The 17,319-nt window shown below is 47.4% G+C and overlaps 1 protein-coding gene across 1 annotated transcript; it reads right to left on the bottom strand.

Moving 5' to 3' along the window:
• Window positions 1-16,748, bottom strand: ago4 (argonaute RISC component 4). Its single transcript, XM_055054954.1, is given in 20 exon segments — window positions 1-230; window positions 1,367-1,566; window positions 1,638-1,685; window positions 1,687-1,740; window positions 1,818-1,952; window positions 2,027-2,170; window positions 2,241-2,412; window positions 3,321-3,480; window positions 3,555-3,739; window positions 4,073-4,206; window positions 6,444-6,572; window positions 6,650-6,769; window positions 7,339-7,486; window positions 7,621-7,708; window positions 8,707-8,841; window positions 9,430-9,566; window positions 10,231-10,412; window positions 10,485-10,605; window positions 10,695-10,866; window positions 16,549-16,748. Coding segments are annotated over 20 exon segments (2,592 nt in total). The 5' UTR covers window positions 16,568-16,748; the 3' UTR covers window positions 1-121.
• Window positions 16,749-17,319: the final 571 nt, after the last annotated feature.

Below are 17,319 nucleotides of genomic sequence, written 5' to 3'. Positions count from 1 at the left end.
AACGCCCCGCGAAGCTGCGTTTGACCGACAGCCGAGCCGCTTTGGTGCAGAGCCAGAAAATAAAAACAGAGTGATGAAGAAGAGAGACGAGGAAGAGAAGATCCACAGGAAGACGCTCAGCTCAGGCGAAGTACATGGTGTGCTGGGTGTCGTAGTGGATCTGGACGGCCTTGGCCAGCGCCTGCGGGTCCCGGCCGTTACTCTGACCCGACACGTGGCTGCCCTCGGCGCTGCAACGACAGGAAGAGCTCAGGTCAGCGGAAAATACACAGGAAGTGAGGTCATCAGCACAGGAAACAACAGCTGCTCCTTCTGAAAGAGCAGCAAAACTATTAACACCCTTCAACTTTTCCACAGTCCCATTTCAAACAAACTTTTATGGAATTTCTCATTTCGCGGTTTTTTTTGGATGAATTCAAAATTGAACCCAGGACCTTCTTGCTCCAAGGCAAAAGGGATACCAGGGCCGCCGTGGGCGCCGCCGCCGCCACGGGCCGTCCAGCCTGGCTCTTTCTGCATGGAGTCTGCATGTTCTCCCTGTGCATGGCGGTTCTCTCTCTCTGGTTCTCCAGCCTCCTCCCACAGTCCAGAAACATGACTGCTGGGTTAATACGTCTCTAAATTCTCCCTAGGAGTGTGTGTGTGTGTGTGTGTGTGTGCGTGCGTATGTGTGTGTGTGTCTGTATGCGTGCGTGCGTGTGTGTGCGTGTGTGTGTGCGTGTGTGTGTGCGTGCGCCTGGTTGTTTGTCCCGTCTCTCTGTGTTGCCCTGTGACAGACTGGTGACCTTTGCAGGTGACCCCACCGCTCGCCTGAAACGCAGCTGGAGAGGCAGCAGCTCCTGACCCCGCCGGGGTCAAGGGTTAGAAAATGGATGGATGGATGGAATTCAAACTCACTAATTTATTTCAGCATAAGCTTCTACAAATGATTATTGGTGCAGCACATTAGCATTAGCTTTCAAGTTGGTATGTGATTTAGCATTAGCTTCCTCTGCTACATGCCATGTCAGTGTAACAGTTGAGCATTAGCTTCTGCTAAATATTATGTTGATACAACGCTTTAGGAGTAGTGCTAACTACATGGTTTCTTGGTGAATGATTTATCATGGGCTCCCTCCACTAAATACCATATTAGCATAGTGCTTTAGCATTAGCTTCTATGAAATACCATGCTGTTGTAATGCTTTAGCATATGCAGATATAATGTTTATGATTTGATTTTAGGGTTAGTGCAGCTAATGTTTTAGTTAGCAGTGAACGCCGCTGCTCTTGTGATAAGTCGCATGCCCAATATTCAGCTTTTATTTTGAAACTGATCCTCTGAGGATGATGGTGAGTAGAACCTCAGGTACCAGGCCCGCCTCACCTGTCGTGGTCTTTGTCCACCAGGTGGTAGCGAGCGCGGAAGGCCACCAGCCGCGCGTAGTAGGCCGGGGCCGGGATGGAGACGGAGCGTGTGCAGCGTACGTAGGTGTGGCACAGCTGGTAGGTGAGGAGCTGCAGTTCGTCGGCTGTGAAGCAGTTGTCGTCCCACAGGACGTGGTAGTGGGAGGGGCGGCTGGTTCCCTGAGGGGTAAAAGAAGGTCAAACACCTGCAGCTCATCTCGTCAACCATGTGAGCAAGTCTGAGATCCCACCTGAATTCCAGCGTGGCTGCACAGGTAGAAGTCGAACTCAGACGGGTGTTGTGATGGTGCTGTCCACCGTGGTCCCAGCCGGAACATTCCCACTCTTCCCAACCTGTGGACCAATCGCACCGCATTGAGACTCAGACAGACCAGAGGACAGAGAGGGACAGAAGACAGAGTCCCACCGACCCGCTCGGCTTTGTCGGAGCAGAACAGGCGAGTGTGGTGACGCTTCTGGACCACGATGTAGGTGATTCCGGGCCTGTAGTCTTCCTCCAGACTGATGCACGCCTTCCTGATGGCGATCAGCTCCGGCCACGCCACCTGGAACACAAACCAGCTGAATCACCTCCTGCCACATGATTCGCCGGGCTCTTTGGAACAGACTCCGCCCCCACCTGCTTCATCTGCCCCTCGGAGACGCCCCCGCGGTAGTAAATGATCCGCGTGGGCTTGAAGCGGGTCGACTTGTAGAACTGGATGAGCAGCTCCCGCACCATGTTGGTCAGATCTTGAATCACTTCCTGACTGAAGAGTTGCTCCTGCAGAGGAAGCTTGGCTCTTAGCAACGACCTAGACAGGGATTCTGGTACTGGTCGGGGTTTAAACTACCTGGGACATGTCCTGTCGGGACGTCTGGACTCGAACCGTTGCACAGTATCTGCTGGGGTGACCATCCATGCTTCCCACCACCGCTGCGATGGACGGTTTCTTCCCATCGCCCGCTGGAGGATGAGTGACGTCGGCGCCGAGGAAGATGACGGGCTGCTGGAACACGGAGGGCCTGGACGAAGGATGAAGGACAGATCAGCTGGAGTCATCATAACTCCAGGTTCTGATGCTGTGTTAGTCCCAAAATTAGCCACTGCCAAGTCGCTGTTGGCAGTGGCTACTTCCTTGTAGCACAAGGCTACATCCATTCCAAAGCCACTACTAATCTGATTGATGACAGGCTGGCAATGCTGACTGAGCAACCATTAGAGGCAACAGAGTTTCCAGCGCTGGCAAATGAGAAGGAACATTCTAGCTAACATTAGCATGGGAGAGGCTAACAACTAGCACACATAGAATGGTGACCCACTGGATTACTTACTTCTTCTGTTGATTAGCAAGAAAAGCTAATATCATTAATGACTAGCATGTCCAGACTCATCACCCACAACTTGTACCTTCTTTAAAGGAAACTTTATAAAGAAAACTGGTTGACACACAATGTCTGAAAGCGCCATGCATTAGATGCACTGACATTAATTCTTTTGACAGTTTACTGTAATCTAATGTGGCACTAAGCATGAACATCCTGTATAATTCAGAGCTGAAGATTACAGTAAACTATCAAAAAAAGACATCAATGTATCTAATTTAAGGCGCTCAACCAGTTTTCCAGATAAAATTCCCTTTAAATAAGAAAGTAGTGGTTGATTGAAGTAGGGATGCTAGTTGTTAGCCCATAAAAAGATAATGCCAGTCTATCCACACTAATGGCCTGCAGAGGAAGCAGACAATCCAGTGGGGGAAATTCCCTTGACATGCCAGTTAGCAACCTCGCCAATGCTAACACTAGCTAGAACTCTCCTTTACATTTGCCATTGGACAAAGCCTCCTGTTACAAAGAAGTAGCTACCACTGCATGCATGACAGTCTTAATTTGGGCACCAATACTGCACCATAGCCTGCACACAATTCACTGACCTCTGATGAGGAACCAGGACATTGTTGATGCCTCCCAGTTTGGCGTTGATCTTCAGGCAGAGGTTGGACAGAGTCTGGGGCGACGTCTTCACCACGTTCTTCACCTGGACGCACTGCGTGGCCATGCCCAGCAGGGTGTCTCCCACCCGCTTCACCTCCGCTGCAAACCACATCACTGTTAAAATCCCCACCGTGTTACCACACCTCTTCTGGAGAAAAGATCGGAGCTCCTACCGTAGACGGGAGTCTTTCCAGGCAGGATGACAACGATCAGCTGCAGACCTACGTAGGACATCTTGAGGTGTTTGAACATGGGCTCTACGCTGTCGGCTCCCTGGGCGTATTTACAGAAGCAAGGCTGGCCTTGGATCGGCATCCCGGCATCTTTGGAGATCTTCCTCAGCTGGTCGGTGAAGCTCCTGAAAAAAAGTTACAGGTTTGTTCTGGAAAAGACTCATAAACCTAAAACCTTTACAGAATCAGGCCCCAATTCTGATGGATTTGTTGTAAAAAGACAAACACAAAGTAGACAACATCTACTTTGCATCTAACTAAAGTTAGAGCCTGCAGAAGTCCTGAGAGTGGGGTGAAGGTTCAAACACTGTAAACATCCACCCAGAGATATTATATAATCAATATGAAGATCACAGCATATTCATGAGTTAGAATTAATCTGGTGTCAATCTGACAGCAAGCATCAACATCTGACAGCAAGCATCAAAATCTGACAGGGCATTGAGGCAGCAACTCACTTGAGCAGGTCCTCCCGACATTGTTTTTGGGGGGCAAAACAGGCCACGGCCCACACCTTGATCTCTATGCCGGCGTAGAACTGCTTCCCTCTCATATCCCACACCCCCTGGTTGGGCGTGGCCACGGTCTTATTCTGCGGAGAGAGTCCCTACACTCTTAGTCAACCCCCCGTTTGGATGGGCTGATACAAACACTGCAACTAGAAACAAACCCACAGAACTGAACACAGACTTCAGCAGGAGACGCTTTCAGCATCAGACAGATGGCTTGGAGGAGAGGAGCTCAGATTTTCCAGCTTCCTTATCAGAAGGTCTGACATCATGACAATATGGACAAAACTTCAAATCTAAATGTTTACAGTTTATTCAGAGCTTTATTCATCCTCCAGGATCAGAACCAAGCTGAGGAGCTCCTGCGTCATTTTACAGCATCAGAAATTTTACAGAGAATCATCATCATCATCTTGGGGGATGATGTGCAACAGGAAACAGACTGAAGCTTCTCCCTTCAGAGTCCCAACCAGTCATAAGGTTCTCCAATCAGCTGCCATCTGGAATTGCTCACATGAGAGTAAATCTATTCAGGACTCGCGATGGGAAAAGTTTCCAGTCTAAAGCAGTTCACTGGAAGATGATCCGATTCTATACCAGCAGGACCGGAACCAGGGGAACCCAGCCAATCTGGATGAAGAAGTCATTTGGATCAGGGCACCAAGGAGGGCACCAAATTATTATTAATTTGAAATCTTTTTCTCTGTGAGAATTACAGAAAACTTCTAGTTTATTCATCTGGAAAACGGCAGTCTTGTGGGATTTTCATCATCCTGCTGGGAATCGGATTATCTTCCTGTTCGAAGCACAATCAATGAACCCAAACCAGCTACAATATTCTCATTTGTGATTGGTTGTTGATCTGTGCATGAGAAATCATTCTGATCAGTGATTGGTCGATGTGCAGCTGGTTTGAAGTTTAGAGAGGGAATCTCAGCAGCTCATCACGTTTTATTCTGTTATGAATGAACCTGCATTTTGCCACCAGGGGGCGACATCAGTAGCTTAACATGGGACTCAATGCATTAAGGTGCATCAGTTTTAATCAGCAGAACCAGTTTCTATCTGCTGCTGCTGGACTGTGACAGTCTGTGGTAGCCAGTTGTACTTTCAGCTTCTTTCTTCGGTCAAACAGACTGAAGGGGTTTAAATGCAGAAACATCAGTTTTAGCGCTGCTGTTGGTCATTAGCACAGGAACTTGTGAACATTTGGATTTGCATCATTTGGATCGACTAAACTGGATTTTAACACCAAAACTTTGCGAATTAGGTAACAAACTTCCTACTGTGAAGAATCATGAAAGTTTTGAACAAAACTCAATCTTGGATCTGAACACAACTGTGTTTCCATAAACCTTTATGCACATTCTGAAGCATTGCATTTGGCTTTCCCGATGGAGATGGAAAGCAGTGATTTTCCTTTATTTAACCAGGAAAGACTCCATTGAAATCCAGATCTCATTTTTAAGACTTGTTGTAGCAAACGCTCCCGTCCGCTGGATCTGTGCCTCACCAGAGGCACCAAACTCAAGTCCAGACCTCCGGGAGGGCAAGACTCTCTGGTTCCAAGGATCCTCTCCTTCCTGTTTATTACTGTCATGCATAATGTCAACATCCGACGAAATCATGCTCTCTGTTGCCTGGTTGACTCAAACCAGAAGATGCAAATACAATAAATTTGTGATTTAGGTTACCTTTTTGTAAAATGTGCATAACGTTTTGATGAAAATGTAGCTACAGATCCTCCTGATGACCGAAAACAGTTCTCCTGGTTGATCCTGATCTTTTCTCACAAAAATTCCTAAAAGTGTTTATTTCACTTCCTTATGTTGAAGGAAGATGTTTGAGATAAAAACTGTTAATTTTTCAGTATTTTAAACAGTAAATGAAACAAGAATAGCAGCGGAAATCAGATCAAGGCCGCACCGATTTCAGTTTTCTGGCCGATCTTTAAAATGCCTGACCAGCTGAGTCTGATTTTTGGTGGTAAAAATTGTGAAGTACGGTGATAAAGTCGGGAACAGCTGGGTGACTGGTATCGGTTGTGGATTTCCTGACCTAAGCTTGGTTTCTCGTGCTTGTGGGCGTATCGGTGTGACCCTGGTCCAGGTGAGAGGCTGCTGAGGTTCCCTCCGGACAGGAACTCGGAAGGCTCCAGGTTTCAGACTCAAGACGCCTGAAGGCGATTTACACTGAACCAGATGAGTTTAAATCTGATCTGGTTCCTAAAAGCCTGGAGCCCCCCAGCGGCGCCCCCCCTCCCGGTGCCCCCCGGCCCAGTACTCACCCTGCCACAGTCCCTCCCTGTGTCTGTACTCACCCGGCCCCCATACTGCAGCATGGGCGCTGGGAGGACACGCCCCGTCACCTCCGTCATGTCGTTGTGCACAACGATGCCGAACTCTTTCAGGTAGGGGTCCGGGCCCCCGACCATGCTGTTGCTTTTGACCTGAGGAAGAGGAGGAGCGTTAAGCCCCGCCCACAGCAGTTGGAGAACATCATCATCATTTTTGCGGTTGGCCTCACCAAGCGGCTGATCTCCTCCTGCCGGTCGGGGGCGGAGCGCGCCGTCGCCTTGATCATGGTGGACGTCTGGTTATCGGTGAGCTTCTTGATGCAGCGCTGGCCGGCAACGATGTTACAGACCTGCAGGAGGACAGGAAGTAAAACCCAGCAGGAAACGCATCACGTTATCAGCGTCAATATGATTGATTTTGTTTTAAATATCAAATATTGCCACACTGCTGGTGGAGAAACACGAAACTGTTGCTGCGCAACTTACCCAGCAGGTTGTTGCTAGGTAACAAGCGAGTTAGTTGATGGCACCCAGCTAGCTTAGCTAGCCATGAGAGGTTGAGCAGCTAAAGCCTTTCCTCTGTCTACATCTCCCAGAATGCTGTGCAGTTCTGGACTGAACTTCAGTGGATATTCCATATCAGTGTTTTTCAAAGCGGGGCCGCCAGGGGGCGCCAGTGGGATCGATATTAAAATATTACCATACATATTGTCTTATCAAAAGAAGGGATTTTAACTTATAATAAATTCAACATCAGAGTAAAATTTTCCACCAAAAAACTCATTGCCAACAAAAATTAGAAGGCATGAGGAAGAATTTATGCTAAGTGAATAAAAGTGGAAAAAAAGTCAAATGTTTTTCCATATATTGTCTGTGGATTCGTAGAGAGGAGTCAGAGAGGAAGCAGGCGGGATCTCACCTCCAGAGGAAGGTAGGTGTGCTTCTGCTCCTGCCCGACTTGCAGGCAGGGTAAATGAGGATACTTGAGCTGCAGGCTGTACTTCTGCTTGAAGTACTGGGCCACCGTGCACTCCATGGCCTGGCCGTTCTCCAGCTGCAGCGGGAACCTGCAGAGGAACAGCGGCACCGCGGTGAGCGGGCGGAGACAAGGAGGAAGAGGAAAAGAGGAAGAGGAGAAGGAGGAGGACGAGGATGAGGAGGAAGACGAAGAGAAAGACGAGGAGGAGGAGGCGGAGCTTACGTTTGGTGGCTGGCGGGTCGGCGCGTCACGTTACACACACGGTACTTCCTCTTCATCTGGCCACAGTGCGTCACTTCCACCTTCAAACCTGCCAGAGCAGAGAGTTTTCGGGTCAAGGGTCAGATTTAGGTCTAAGGTGTTTAGAGTTTTGCTTAGGATAAAAGAAAGCTGTAGAAATGAATGGAAGTCAATGGAAAATGCAAACGTGTGTGTTTCTCTGTGTGTGTGTTTCTCTGTGTGTGTGTGTTTCTCTGTGTGTGTGTGTTTCTCTGTGTGTGTGTGTACCTCTGAGTGTGTGTGTTTCTCTGTGTGTGTGTGTGTGTTTCTCTGTGTGTGTGTGTGTTTCTCTGTGCGTGTGTGTGTACCTCTGTGTGTGTGTGTGTTTCTCTGTGTGTGTGTGTTTCTCTGTGTGTGTGTTTTCTCTGTGTGTGTGTGTGTGTTTCTCTGTGTGTGTGTGTGTTTCTCTGTGTGTGTGTGTTTCTCTGTGTGTGTGTTTCTGTGTGTGTGTGTGTGTTTCTCTGTGTGTGTGTGTGTACCTCTGTGTGTGTGTGTGTGTACCTCTGTGTGTGTGTGTGTACCTCTGTGCGTGTGTGTGTACCTCTGTGCGTGTGTGTGTGTACCTCTGTGTGTGTGTGTGTACCTCTGTGTGTGTGTTTCTCTGTGTGTGTGTGTGTGTGTACCTCTGTGTGTGTGTGTGTGTACCTCTGTGTGTGTGTGTGTACCTCTGTGTGTGTGTGTGTGTACCTCTGTGCGTGTGTGTGTGTGTACCTCTGTGTGTGTGTGTGTACCTCTGTGTGTGTGTGTTTCTCTGTGCGTGTGTGTGTGTACCTCTGTGTGTGTGTGTGTGTACCTCTGTGTGTGTGTGTGTGTACCTCTGTGTGTGTGTGTGTACCTCTGTGTGTGTGTGTGTGTTTCTCTGTGCGTGTGTGTACCTCTGTGTGTGTGTGTACCTCTGTGTGTGTGTACCTCTGTGTGTGTGTGTACCTCTGTGTGTGTGTGTACCTCTGTGTGTGTGTTTCTCTGTGTGTGTGTGTGTGTACCTCTGTGTGTGTGTGTGTGTGTGTGTACCTCTGTGTGTGTGTGTACCTCTGATCTCCTTGGTGAACTTGACCCTCTGTGAGTCCGTCAGCGGTTTTGTCTGTTCGTTGATGTTCTGGATGTCCAGCACTTCGCACATGAACTCGATGACGGGCTGAGCGCGGTAGAAAGCCGTAGCCGACACTGAGGAGTGGAGAGGAGAAGTTAGAGGACTGGAACTGGGACCAGAACCACAATCAGAACCAGAACCATCACAAGTGATGGTCATCAGCAGCAGGAATCTCCACTTTTAAACTAAAACTATAAATCATTACAGATCTAACCGTAATTATTGCCTAAAGGTAATTCTCTGAAAGGAGAAATGAAGCCAAAACTGTACCAAATATATTTAGCAATAAAGATGAAAAATCTTTATAAATCTTTTACCAGATCTTAAACATGCGTTTTCTTGTTTTTAAAAATGTTTTCTAATTGATTGGATGTAATATTCTAATTTTAAATGTTTCCATAATCCATAAGGTTTTCAAACTATTAATTTCATAGTTAATTAATCTATTTAATGCATTTCACTTTCTGATAAAGGTCATGAATAAAATTTACTTTTCAGTAATATTCTAATTTATTGAATGACTCTGTACATAGTTTATAAAGAAATAAAAATATAGATTTTCTAGACGCACAGAAACCAAAAACACGGATGTCTCATAGTTGAGCAGAAAAACCTACTGATCCGGTTCTGATCCGAGTTCTGGGGAAGGATTAGCTTCTTACCGTCGATGTTGAGCATCATGTTCCACATGGCCGGCCGGACGGACTGATGGAAGCCGAACCAAACCTCCCGGCCTCCGCCCAGAGGGTGGTAGTATCCCTCTGGAGGAGAGAAGAAGGAGCGCCCCACCGGGGTGTACCTGGAGAAGACATTCAGCCTGTCACCTCCAGGAAAACCTACATTCAGCCTGTCACCTCCAGGAAAACCTACATTCAGCCTGTCACCTCCAGGAAAACCTACATTCAGCCTGTCACCTCCACGAAAACCTACATTCAGCCACTCACTTATAAACAGTATAATTTTATAAGACAATCCAAACTGTTACATTTGTTATAAAAATTCTGTATATCAAATATGACCTAAAAGAACTTTGATTCTACTCTTTAAAATTGGGCCTCTGTCTCTTTAAGAAGTTCCAGCTGATTCTGAAGCTCCGCCTCCAGGAAGTTATCCAACATGGCTCCTCTATTAAACCTCTAACATTTTTACCAGCGGTGCTCGGAGCAGCAGCTCCTTTAACAAGCACAGCAGCTGTTTGCCAATTCCTGCTGGCTAGTCTGGAGGAGCTGAGTGGGGGAGGAGCTGTGCCTCGAAGGCGGGGCTACGTCCACCCAGGCGTTTACGAGCTGAATGGTTGCTATGTAGGTTGAAGGATTTTTCAAACATTATCTGAATGTTTGAGGGATCCAGATAGAAGCTGCTGTCAGGACTAAAATGTTTCTGGGTAGATGACGGTTTTCTTAGTCACATGGTACTAAGAAAACCAGGTCTAGGTACTCCATGGTACCGCAGGGCCCGTTTACCTCATGGAGGGCAGGTGCCGCGTGATGACGTCCAGCGCCTGAACCGAGTCCTCAGGAACCTCGTTCAGGTGACCCGACAGCGCCTCCAGCAGCATCTGCAGGCTCACCACCGACACCCACTGCAGGGACACCTTGAAGGTCTGGTCCTTCCCCTCGCCCGGCAGGGTCACTTCCAGGTCCACCTGGGGACGGACCAGAACCGTCAACATGCCAGCGCCGTCGAGGGGTACAGGGTTCAAAGGTCAGACACCCACCCTGTCTCTACCAATCGGTAGCGGATGAGCCGTGTACATGTTCCTCTTCCCATCGTAGCCCGGCTGCCGGTCCCCAAAGATCTGCATCTTAAAGTGCCGCACCATGGTGTCCACCACCTCCCTGCAAGACAGGCAGGGAGGTGTTGGACACAAGCCGGGTCGAGCCGGGCCGAGTCGAGCCGAGCCGAGCCGAGCCGGGCCTCCACCCACCTGTTGACCCGCCGGGGGCGTTTCTCAGGCTTGATCTCGATGTCATAGTGGTAGACGTCAATCTTGGGTATCTGAACCTGGAAGTGGTTGGCGAGGAGCCGGATGGGCTTCCCCACCGTGCCGAGGCCGGGACGTCGCGGAGGCTGGAAGAGAGAGGTGGGGGCGGGCGGGCCTGGGGGAAAATGAGGTCAGGAGGTCAGATGGGTTCCAACATCTACAGACGGCAGGAGCTGCTGTTTTATTTCCTCTTTAATGTCGGGTGTTTCTCCAGGTGAAATCCAGTTTACTGATAGATAAACGCCACGTCAATAATAATCAATAATGAAATAGACGACGCAGTAAAATAAGCAGAATGGAGAGACATTAAATCCCAACAACGATCAGGATGGAAATAAGACAAACATGTCGGTGCTGACATTAAATGTATTTTATTTTCATCATCATGAATCCAGTCCAGAAGAAGAACCAATCACAACCCCCAGGGGGAGCCGTGCTTTTCCTCTGCCATTTTTATTCACACTTTGAAATATTGCATTATAAAAATATTTATGGAAACATCAAAATTCAAAATAACTTCTTCAATTTCACAAAACACTTTCTGTTTGCTGGAGGCGATTTTTGGTTTTCCAGGACAGAGTTAAAGGAAACAGATTTACTGAAGAAGTTCTGATGTAGTGAACGATCCATCCACTGCTGGGCTGGAGGCTGACCAGAGGAACCAAACCCAGGGCCGTCTCTGCTCCATGCTAGTTAGCAACCTCCACTTCCTGTTTATTACAGCCATGTGTAGCGTCATCTGATGACATCACGCTCTGCGCCACATGGTTGATTTTCTCCACACCAGGAGATGGAAACACGACTAACTCATATTTTACTTTTTTCTTCTTTGTGGAATTTTCAAAGTTTAATCCAAGTTCACATGGAAACGTCGGAGTCGTTCTCAGCAGCTGAATCACTCTGAAGCTCAGAGGCCTGGTGGGAACTTTTAGGCTCAGATTGGAGCTAAACTGGACATTTTTAGAATTATTTCAATGTAAACTATAGAAAAATATGCAGATTGATGAGAGTTCTGGCTTTTCTGACAGCCCAAAAAGCAGAACTGAAACAGAACTGAGCTTCAGAACCCCAGAAGAAGAAAGATGGTCAGCTCTGCCCTCTGACCCTCAGAGGTCGAGGAGAGGGCGGAGAAACAACGACCTCCAATTATGTGCCGCCCCCAGCTCCACCCAGACACGGCCCCTCGGGGAACAAAGTGGGTCCCATCAGACGGCCAGATGGAGGGATTAGCATCGGCACGGCTGGTCTGGAAAGAAAGTACACCCCTGAACTTTACAGCCACATGGGGGCGCAGCCTCCCACCATGGCTTCACTGAGCAACAACAACAAGATCTGGAGGAATTAAACGTTTTAGTGAATTTAGGGGCTGAAGAGCAGATCTGAAGGAGGGTCCAGGTTCAGAACCAGAACTGCTCCATTACTTCAACTGGACCTCCTGATTAGCAGAACCGAGTCAGAAAGGCTGCCGGCAACGGGGAGCGGCGCGATGGAGGCCAGGGGAACACGGGGGTCCTGAACCCAAACATGACGCTCCAGTTAGTCAGTGAAGCGCGAGAGCACAGACAATCAGGAGCCTCGCCGCCGCCCCCTCCCCCACGCCGCCTCCAATCACCATCAGCCCTTCCTCTGGACCGAACCGTCCGCCGACGGGTTCTGTCAAGACCCAAAACGTCTGATGATTCAGACCGCTCCGTCCAACTGGCCGGGTTACCGACGGCAACGCCCCGCCGGAGGCTGCGAACACGTCGGCGTTAGAAAACAGTCCGACACCCAGGCGGCGTGTTCAGGGGAACCATCAGATCAGCTGATCCAACCGGTCCGGACTGAAGATGGACCCACAAACAGAAACATCTCTGGGACAAGGGGGGCAGTCGACGGAGGACAGAAAGTCCAAACTTTGGACAGGGAAGACGAGCCTTCAGAGAAGAGTGGGAGAAGCAACCCGGGCCTCGTGTCGTCCTCAGGACAGGTGACCCAAACACACCTGGCAAGGTTCGGAACAACGAGGCAAACGCTGAGCTGACTGGAGGCCCAGTGACCCACAGGCCCGACCCGCCCATTAACATCCGAACCGCCCTGTTGGTGTGACCTCTTAAGATCGGGGACTTCCAACCACGTTCAGAAGCCAAGAAGCGTTTTGATGAGCAGAAATGTGGCGCTGCTCCTGCTGAAGCTCTCAGGAGCGTCACATCCTGGGAATCATCAGAGGATTACATTCAGATAATCAGCCTGAGAATCAGAACGCTTCCGTTTTTACTCCATGAAATGTTGAAACTGAAATCTGTTCAGTGATGGGCAAAAAGAAACCCAGAAAAATCCTTTCGTAGTTATTTTCCCATGCTCCACTTATCTGACTTCACAACAGCCGAGTTTCCTGTTAATTCATCAATCAATCACATCTGGTGATTGATCAACCCCGGATCCCACCCGCAGTCTCGGCTCCACTGAGCTCACCGAGAGCCACAGGAAGTACCGCCGGCGTCTCCCAACGCAGCCGACCGAGGAGCCGGACCGCCTGACGCACCCAAGGCAACCAGAGAGGCCGCCGGGTTCAGATCCTGACACCGGGTTCAGATCCTGACACCGGGTTCAGATCCTGACACCGGGTTCAGATCCTGACACCGGGTTCAGATCCTGACACCGGGTTCAGATCCTGACACCGGGTTCAGATCCTGACACCGGGTTCAGATCCTGACACCGGGTTCATCCTGACCCGGCCCGGTGCCGAGTCAGGATGAACATCTGCAGACATCAGGATTGATCCTGCAGCTCTTCACCTGGACTCCTCGTTTCTTCTGATAGTGAAACTAATCAAAGCCCTGAACGATCTGCCTTCCCTCCCTGCAGGTTTTTACCTCCTGTCCTCTTTCTTTGTGATGTCACTTCCTGCCTGAAGGTCAGCTGGACTAAAACTATTTCAGTAAGATTTCACGGCTGCAGCTACTGATAGTTTCCATAATCAATAACTCTGAAGATTAACTGAATTAAAACAAAACTGGAACATTTTACAGATTTTTCATTTATCAAGTTAATCTTTATTTTATGAAATATTAAAAAATACGTACAAATGCAAACAAATCTATTGATTGTTTCAATAAATTGCTGCATTTCATTACGTAGAAGGAAACAACATTCCTTAGTGTTGCCTTTCTGCTGGACTCAACATCAATCAGAGTGCAGCTGATCTGGGATTCATTTATTGATTAGCAGATTAATAATTGATTAGGGAGAAAAAGGTGATTGATAGGAGATTTATTTGCAGAATGTGAACCAGAAACTACCTCTGGAGATTTACAGACAAAGAAGGCTTTTATCTCAAATGCTAAACCTTTCTGTATTTTGTGGAGTTTTGGGTTAATTTCTGTTCTGGATGTTCTTATAAGAGTCTGTATCCTCCACTTAATTTATAGATTACTAAACAATAAAAACTCACAGCTCATCTAAAAACAAACTGATTTTTACACTAATGATGCCAAAACCAGTTTGTTTCCTGTGGTGAATCCTTTCTGTCCGTCTCCATGAGTCCATCGTCTCTCCGATTCACAGCAGAAACAGTCAAACACAGAACAGCCGGGAAGCAGCAAGCCCAGGTAAAACACTCTTCTCAGGTCACATTTTCAACAATAATTTAGACACAAATGTGTATTATGTAGATCATGGTGTTCAACATGTGGCCCGGGGTCATTTGTGGCCCTTAAATGTCTTTGATCAGCCCCTCAGCCACAAGTCCAGAACGGTCAAAATTTAGCTAACAAAAACAAAATCATGATGGTCACAAAAAAGTTGGAAAGTGTTTGCTTTTCTTTTTTGTGTTTTGCATCTTTAAGGAGCTTTAGATTTCATAACACTTTTGTTTATTATTGGTAAAACAAAAAAAAAATTTTTTCATCTCTAATTTAATGAATTTTGTGGCCTGTTAGTTTAAATTAGACAGTTTTGGACCAAAGGGCTAAAAGTTTGGACATCACTGATTTAAACATTCATACAATTCTGATTACATAAACTGTTACCAAAACAATCCAGAAGTCACCTATAAAATGAATTTTTAAATAATAAGCTCTACTCTGCAGCCTTCCCTCTTTAGTTATGTCTCCATGCTCATTTCTAATAATGCAGCATAATATACTGCAGATACACTGTCATCAACATGAGAAATATTCAGACCAATAACTGCTGGTTAATATAACCTGCATTTTTACCATGAAAGATGCTCTAACAACCAGCTGTTCTTAATATAATATAAATCATTTTAGTTTCCTCATTTCACTTGTTGCTGAGCTTTCTGACTGTGAGTCATCCCTGCACTCGGCCTCCTCTGTTCTGCAGAAAAAGACCCAGAATTAGCTGAAACAACTCCCACAAACTTCCTCTTTTCAAACGCTTCTGTTGAGTCTGCAGTTGGAGGTCGGTTTAACCCCAGACCGTCACACCTGAGAGACATTTACCTGTTCAGTCAACACTTCACCTGACACTGAACAGCTGTATCTGCCTTTCTAATCTGGTTGTCCACAAAAATACTCCATAAAACCACATCATGACAATACAGCTTTAGTTAAACCTCTCCAATTAAAATTACTTTTAAAAACTAAAGCAAAAATGATGTTACAAATTAAAAATATCTGATATGTTTCGATATTTTTTCCTGTTTAAAGCACCAAAAAAAGTGTTTGGTGCTTTAAATTAGTTTATCAAGCAGATATTGAGTAATTTTAACTTGAAGAGAAAGAAAACTGTCAGTCTGAGAAACTTCATTAGTCTGTAGCATAATAGAATACAAATTTTATCTTCTCTTCTGAATAATCAGATATTGTAGAAAGATAAACAAAAATGAAAAGTGAAACAATTGTAATTCTACTTATTGAGTCATTAAGATTTTTTAATCACCTATGTTTATTTAATAAAGAAGCTTAGTGTGAATCTGACTTTTTGGCAGTTCTGGTTTTCCATACAACACCTGTGGATGGTTGCGCAGCCCTGCTGCCCACCAGCAGCACGTAAAGCCACTAAAAACACCAGATTCCTCATTAATCTCCAAGGCTGATAAATGTCATCACATTTGGTCGGTCATGAAATGGATTTCCACGCACAATCACCGCATCTGGGCGCAGTGAGTGCGTGTCCGGGCCGTGTTCTCGGCAGGCTGTGTCTTTGTTGTCATATAAGAGGAGATGAATATGATGGAGCTGGCCGCAGATGGGATCAATAAAAGCGCCATCCGCCGCTGAGCGCGTGGCTGCGGCTCAAGGAGAAGCGCGTGAACCGATGACAGCCCCGCAGAAAAACCGAAAACAACGAGCCCTAAGAACCCGCACGCTGGCTCGCTCAACCACCAAACGCGCTGTGTTTTTAAAGCAGCTTTCATTTTGTTTTTCCGCCCATCGCTGAGAGCTGGGCTCCAGGCAGGCAGGCAGGCAGCCGCTCGCGGCGGTGAGGAGATTTCTGGGTTTCAGGCGGATTTCGACGACATTTTGAGAGGAAAAGAATGAGCATGAAGCTGCGAGCAGAATAAACAGCAGCGTAAACACAGCGTGAAGGAGGAAGGAAGGAAGGAAGGTCCCAGTTAAATCCCCTCCGACACACAATACCAGCAGAGACCCACTCCAAACACGCTCAGACCCCCCAAACAGGCGGAAATACACCCCCCACCTCCCACTAACACTCTCGGGGACCACGGTCCGGGCCTGGGTGGGATCTCCGTGGAGGCCTCACGACAGCCTCGGCCCCCAGTGAAGCGCGCCGCCTCCACACACGCCTCCCGCCCTCCGCCCGCTGCTCCGCGGTGTGGGACGGGTCTTACCTGGTCCGAGCGCTTCCATGGCCGAGGCCTCTCTCTCCGTCTCTGTCCCGGCCTGGCGGCTCCGTACCGAGGCTGAAATTGGGGGCGGTATGTCGAAGCTGTTGGTGTCTGATTAAAGGAAACTGGAGATGGACGCTCCGCTGGCTCCTGCTGTCGGACTCACCGTTGGTACTGCTGGGGATTTTGTGCTGCGCATGTGCCCCTCAGCAGTCCCACAGCCATTGTGCGCATGCGCAAAGAGGGTGTAGCGCACTTTTAAAAACACAACTTGGTGATGAAAGACAGATGTAAACGAAATTAGTGTATAGAATAAGTTTTTTCTTCTGTGTTAGTTTTTTATTTTATTTTTTAATGTATTGTTTAGCCTCCACAATCTATTCCAGTAGGTGGCTGTAATTTACCATCTGCAAGCGTCTCTTCTCATAATGACTAGACGATTCTAATCTTAAAAATAATGCTGGTCAGTTGGTTATTAAAATGGCAGTTTTAAAGCTGTCATAGTAAAACATTCATAGTAACTGTCATACCAAAGCAGTTACTTTTAAATCATGCATTTAATGAAGCTATAACACATAAATGCGATTGTAACACTAATAAAGTTAAATTAGCATGACGAGACATACAAATAAATGATAGTAAAATGGTTTTAAAACATTACTAAAATAGGGAAATAATATTTCTTTCTTGCTGCTGGTTTTAATCCCTCCCCGGGTTGTGTCGTCACAGTGGGCGGATCCAAGAGTCCCGAACGGACCAATGGCTGGAGGAGAA

This window comes from Poeciliopsis prolifica, unplaced genomic scaffold (assembly GCF_027474105.1).
Source record: "Poeciliopsis prolifica strain line A6 unplaced genomic scaffold, Auburn_PproV2 SCAFFOLD041, whole genome shotgun sequence".
NCBI classification, from domain to species: Eukaryota; Metazoa; Chordata; class Actinopteri; order Cyprinodontiformes; family Poeciliidae; genus Poeciliopsis; species Poeciliopsis prolifica.
This window is presented reverse-complemented; position numbering and strand designations above follow the sequence as displayed.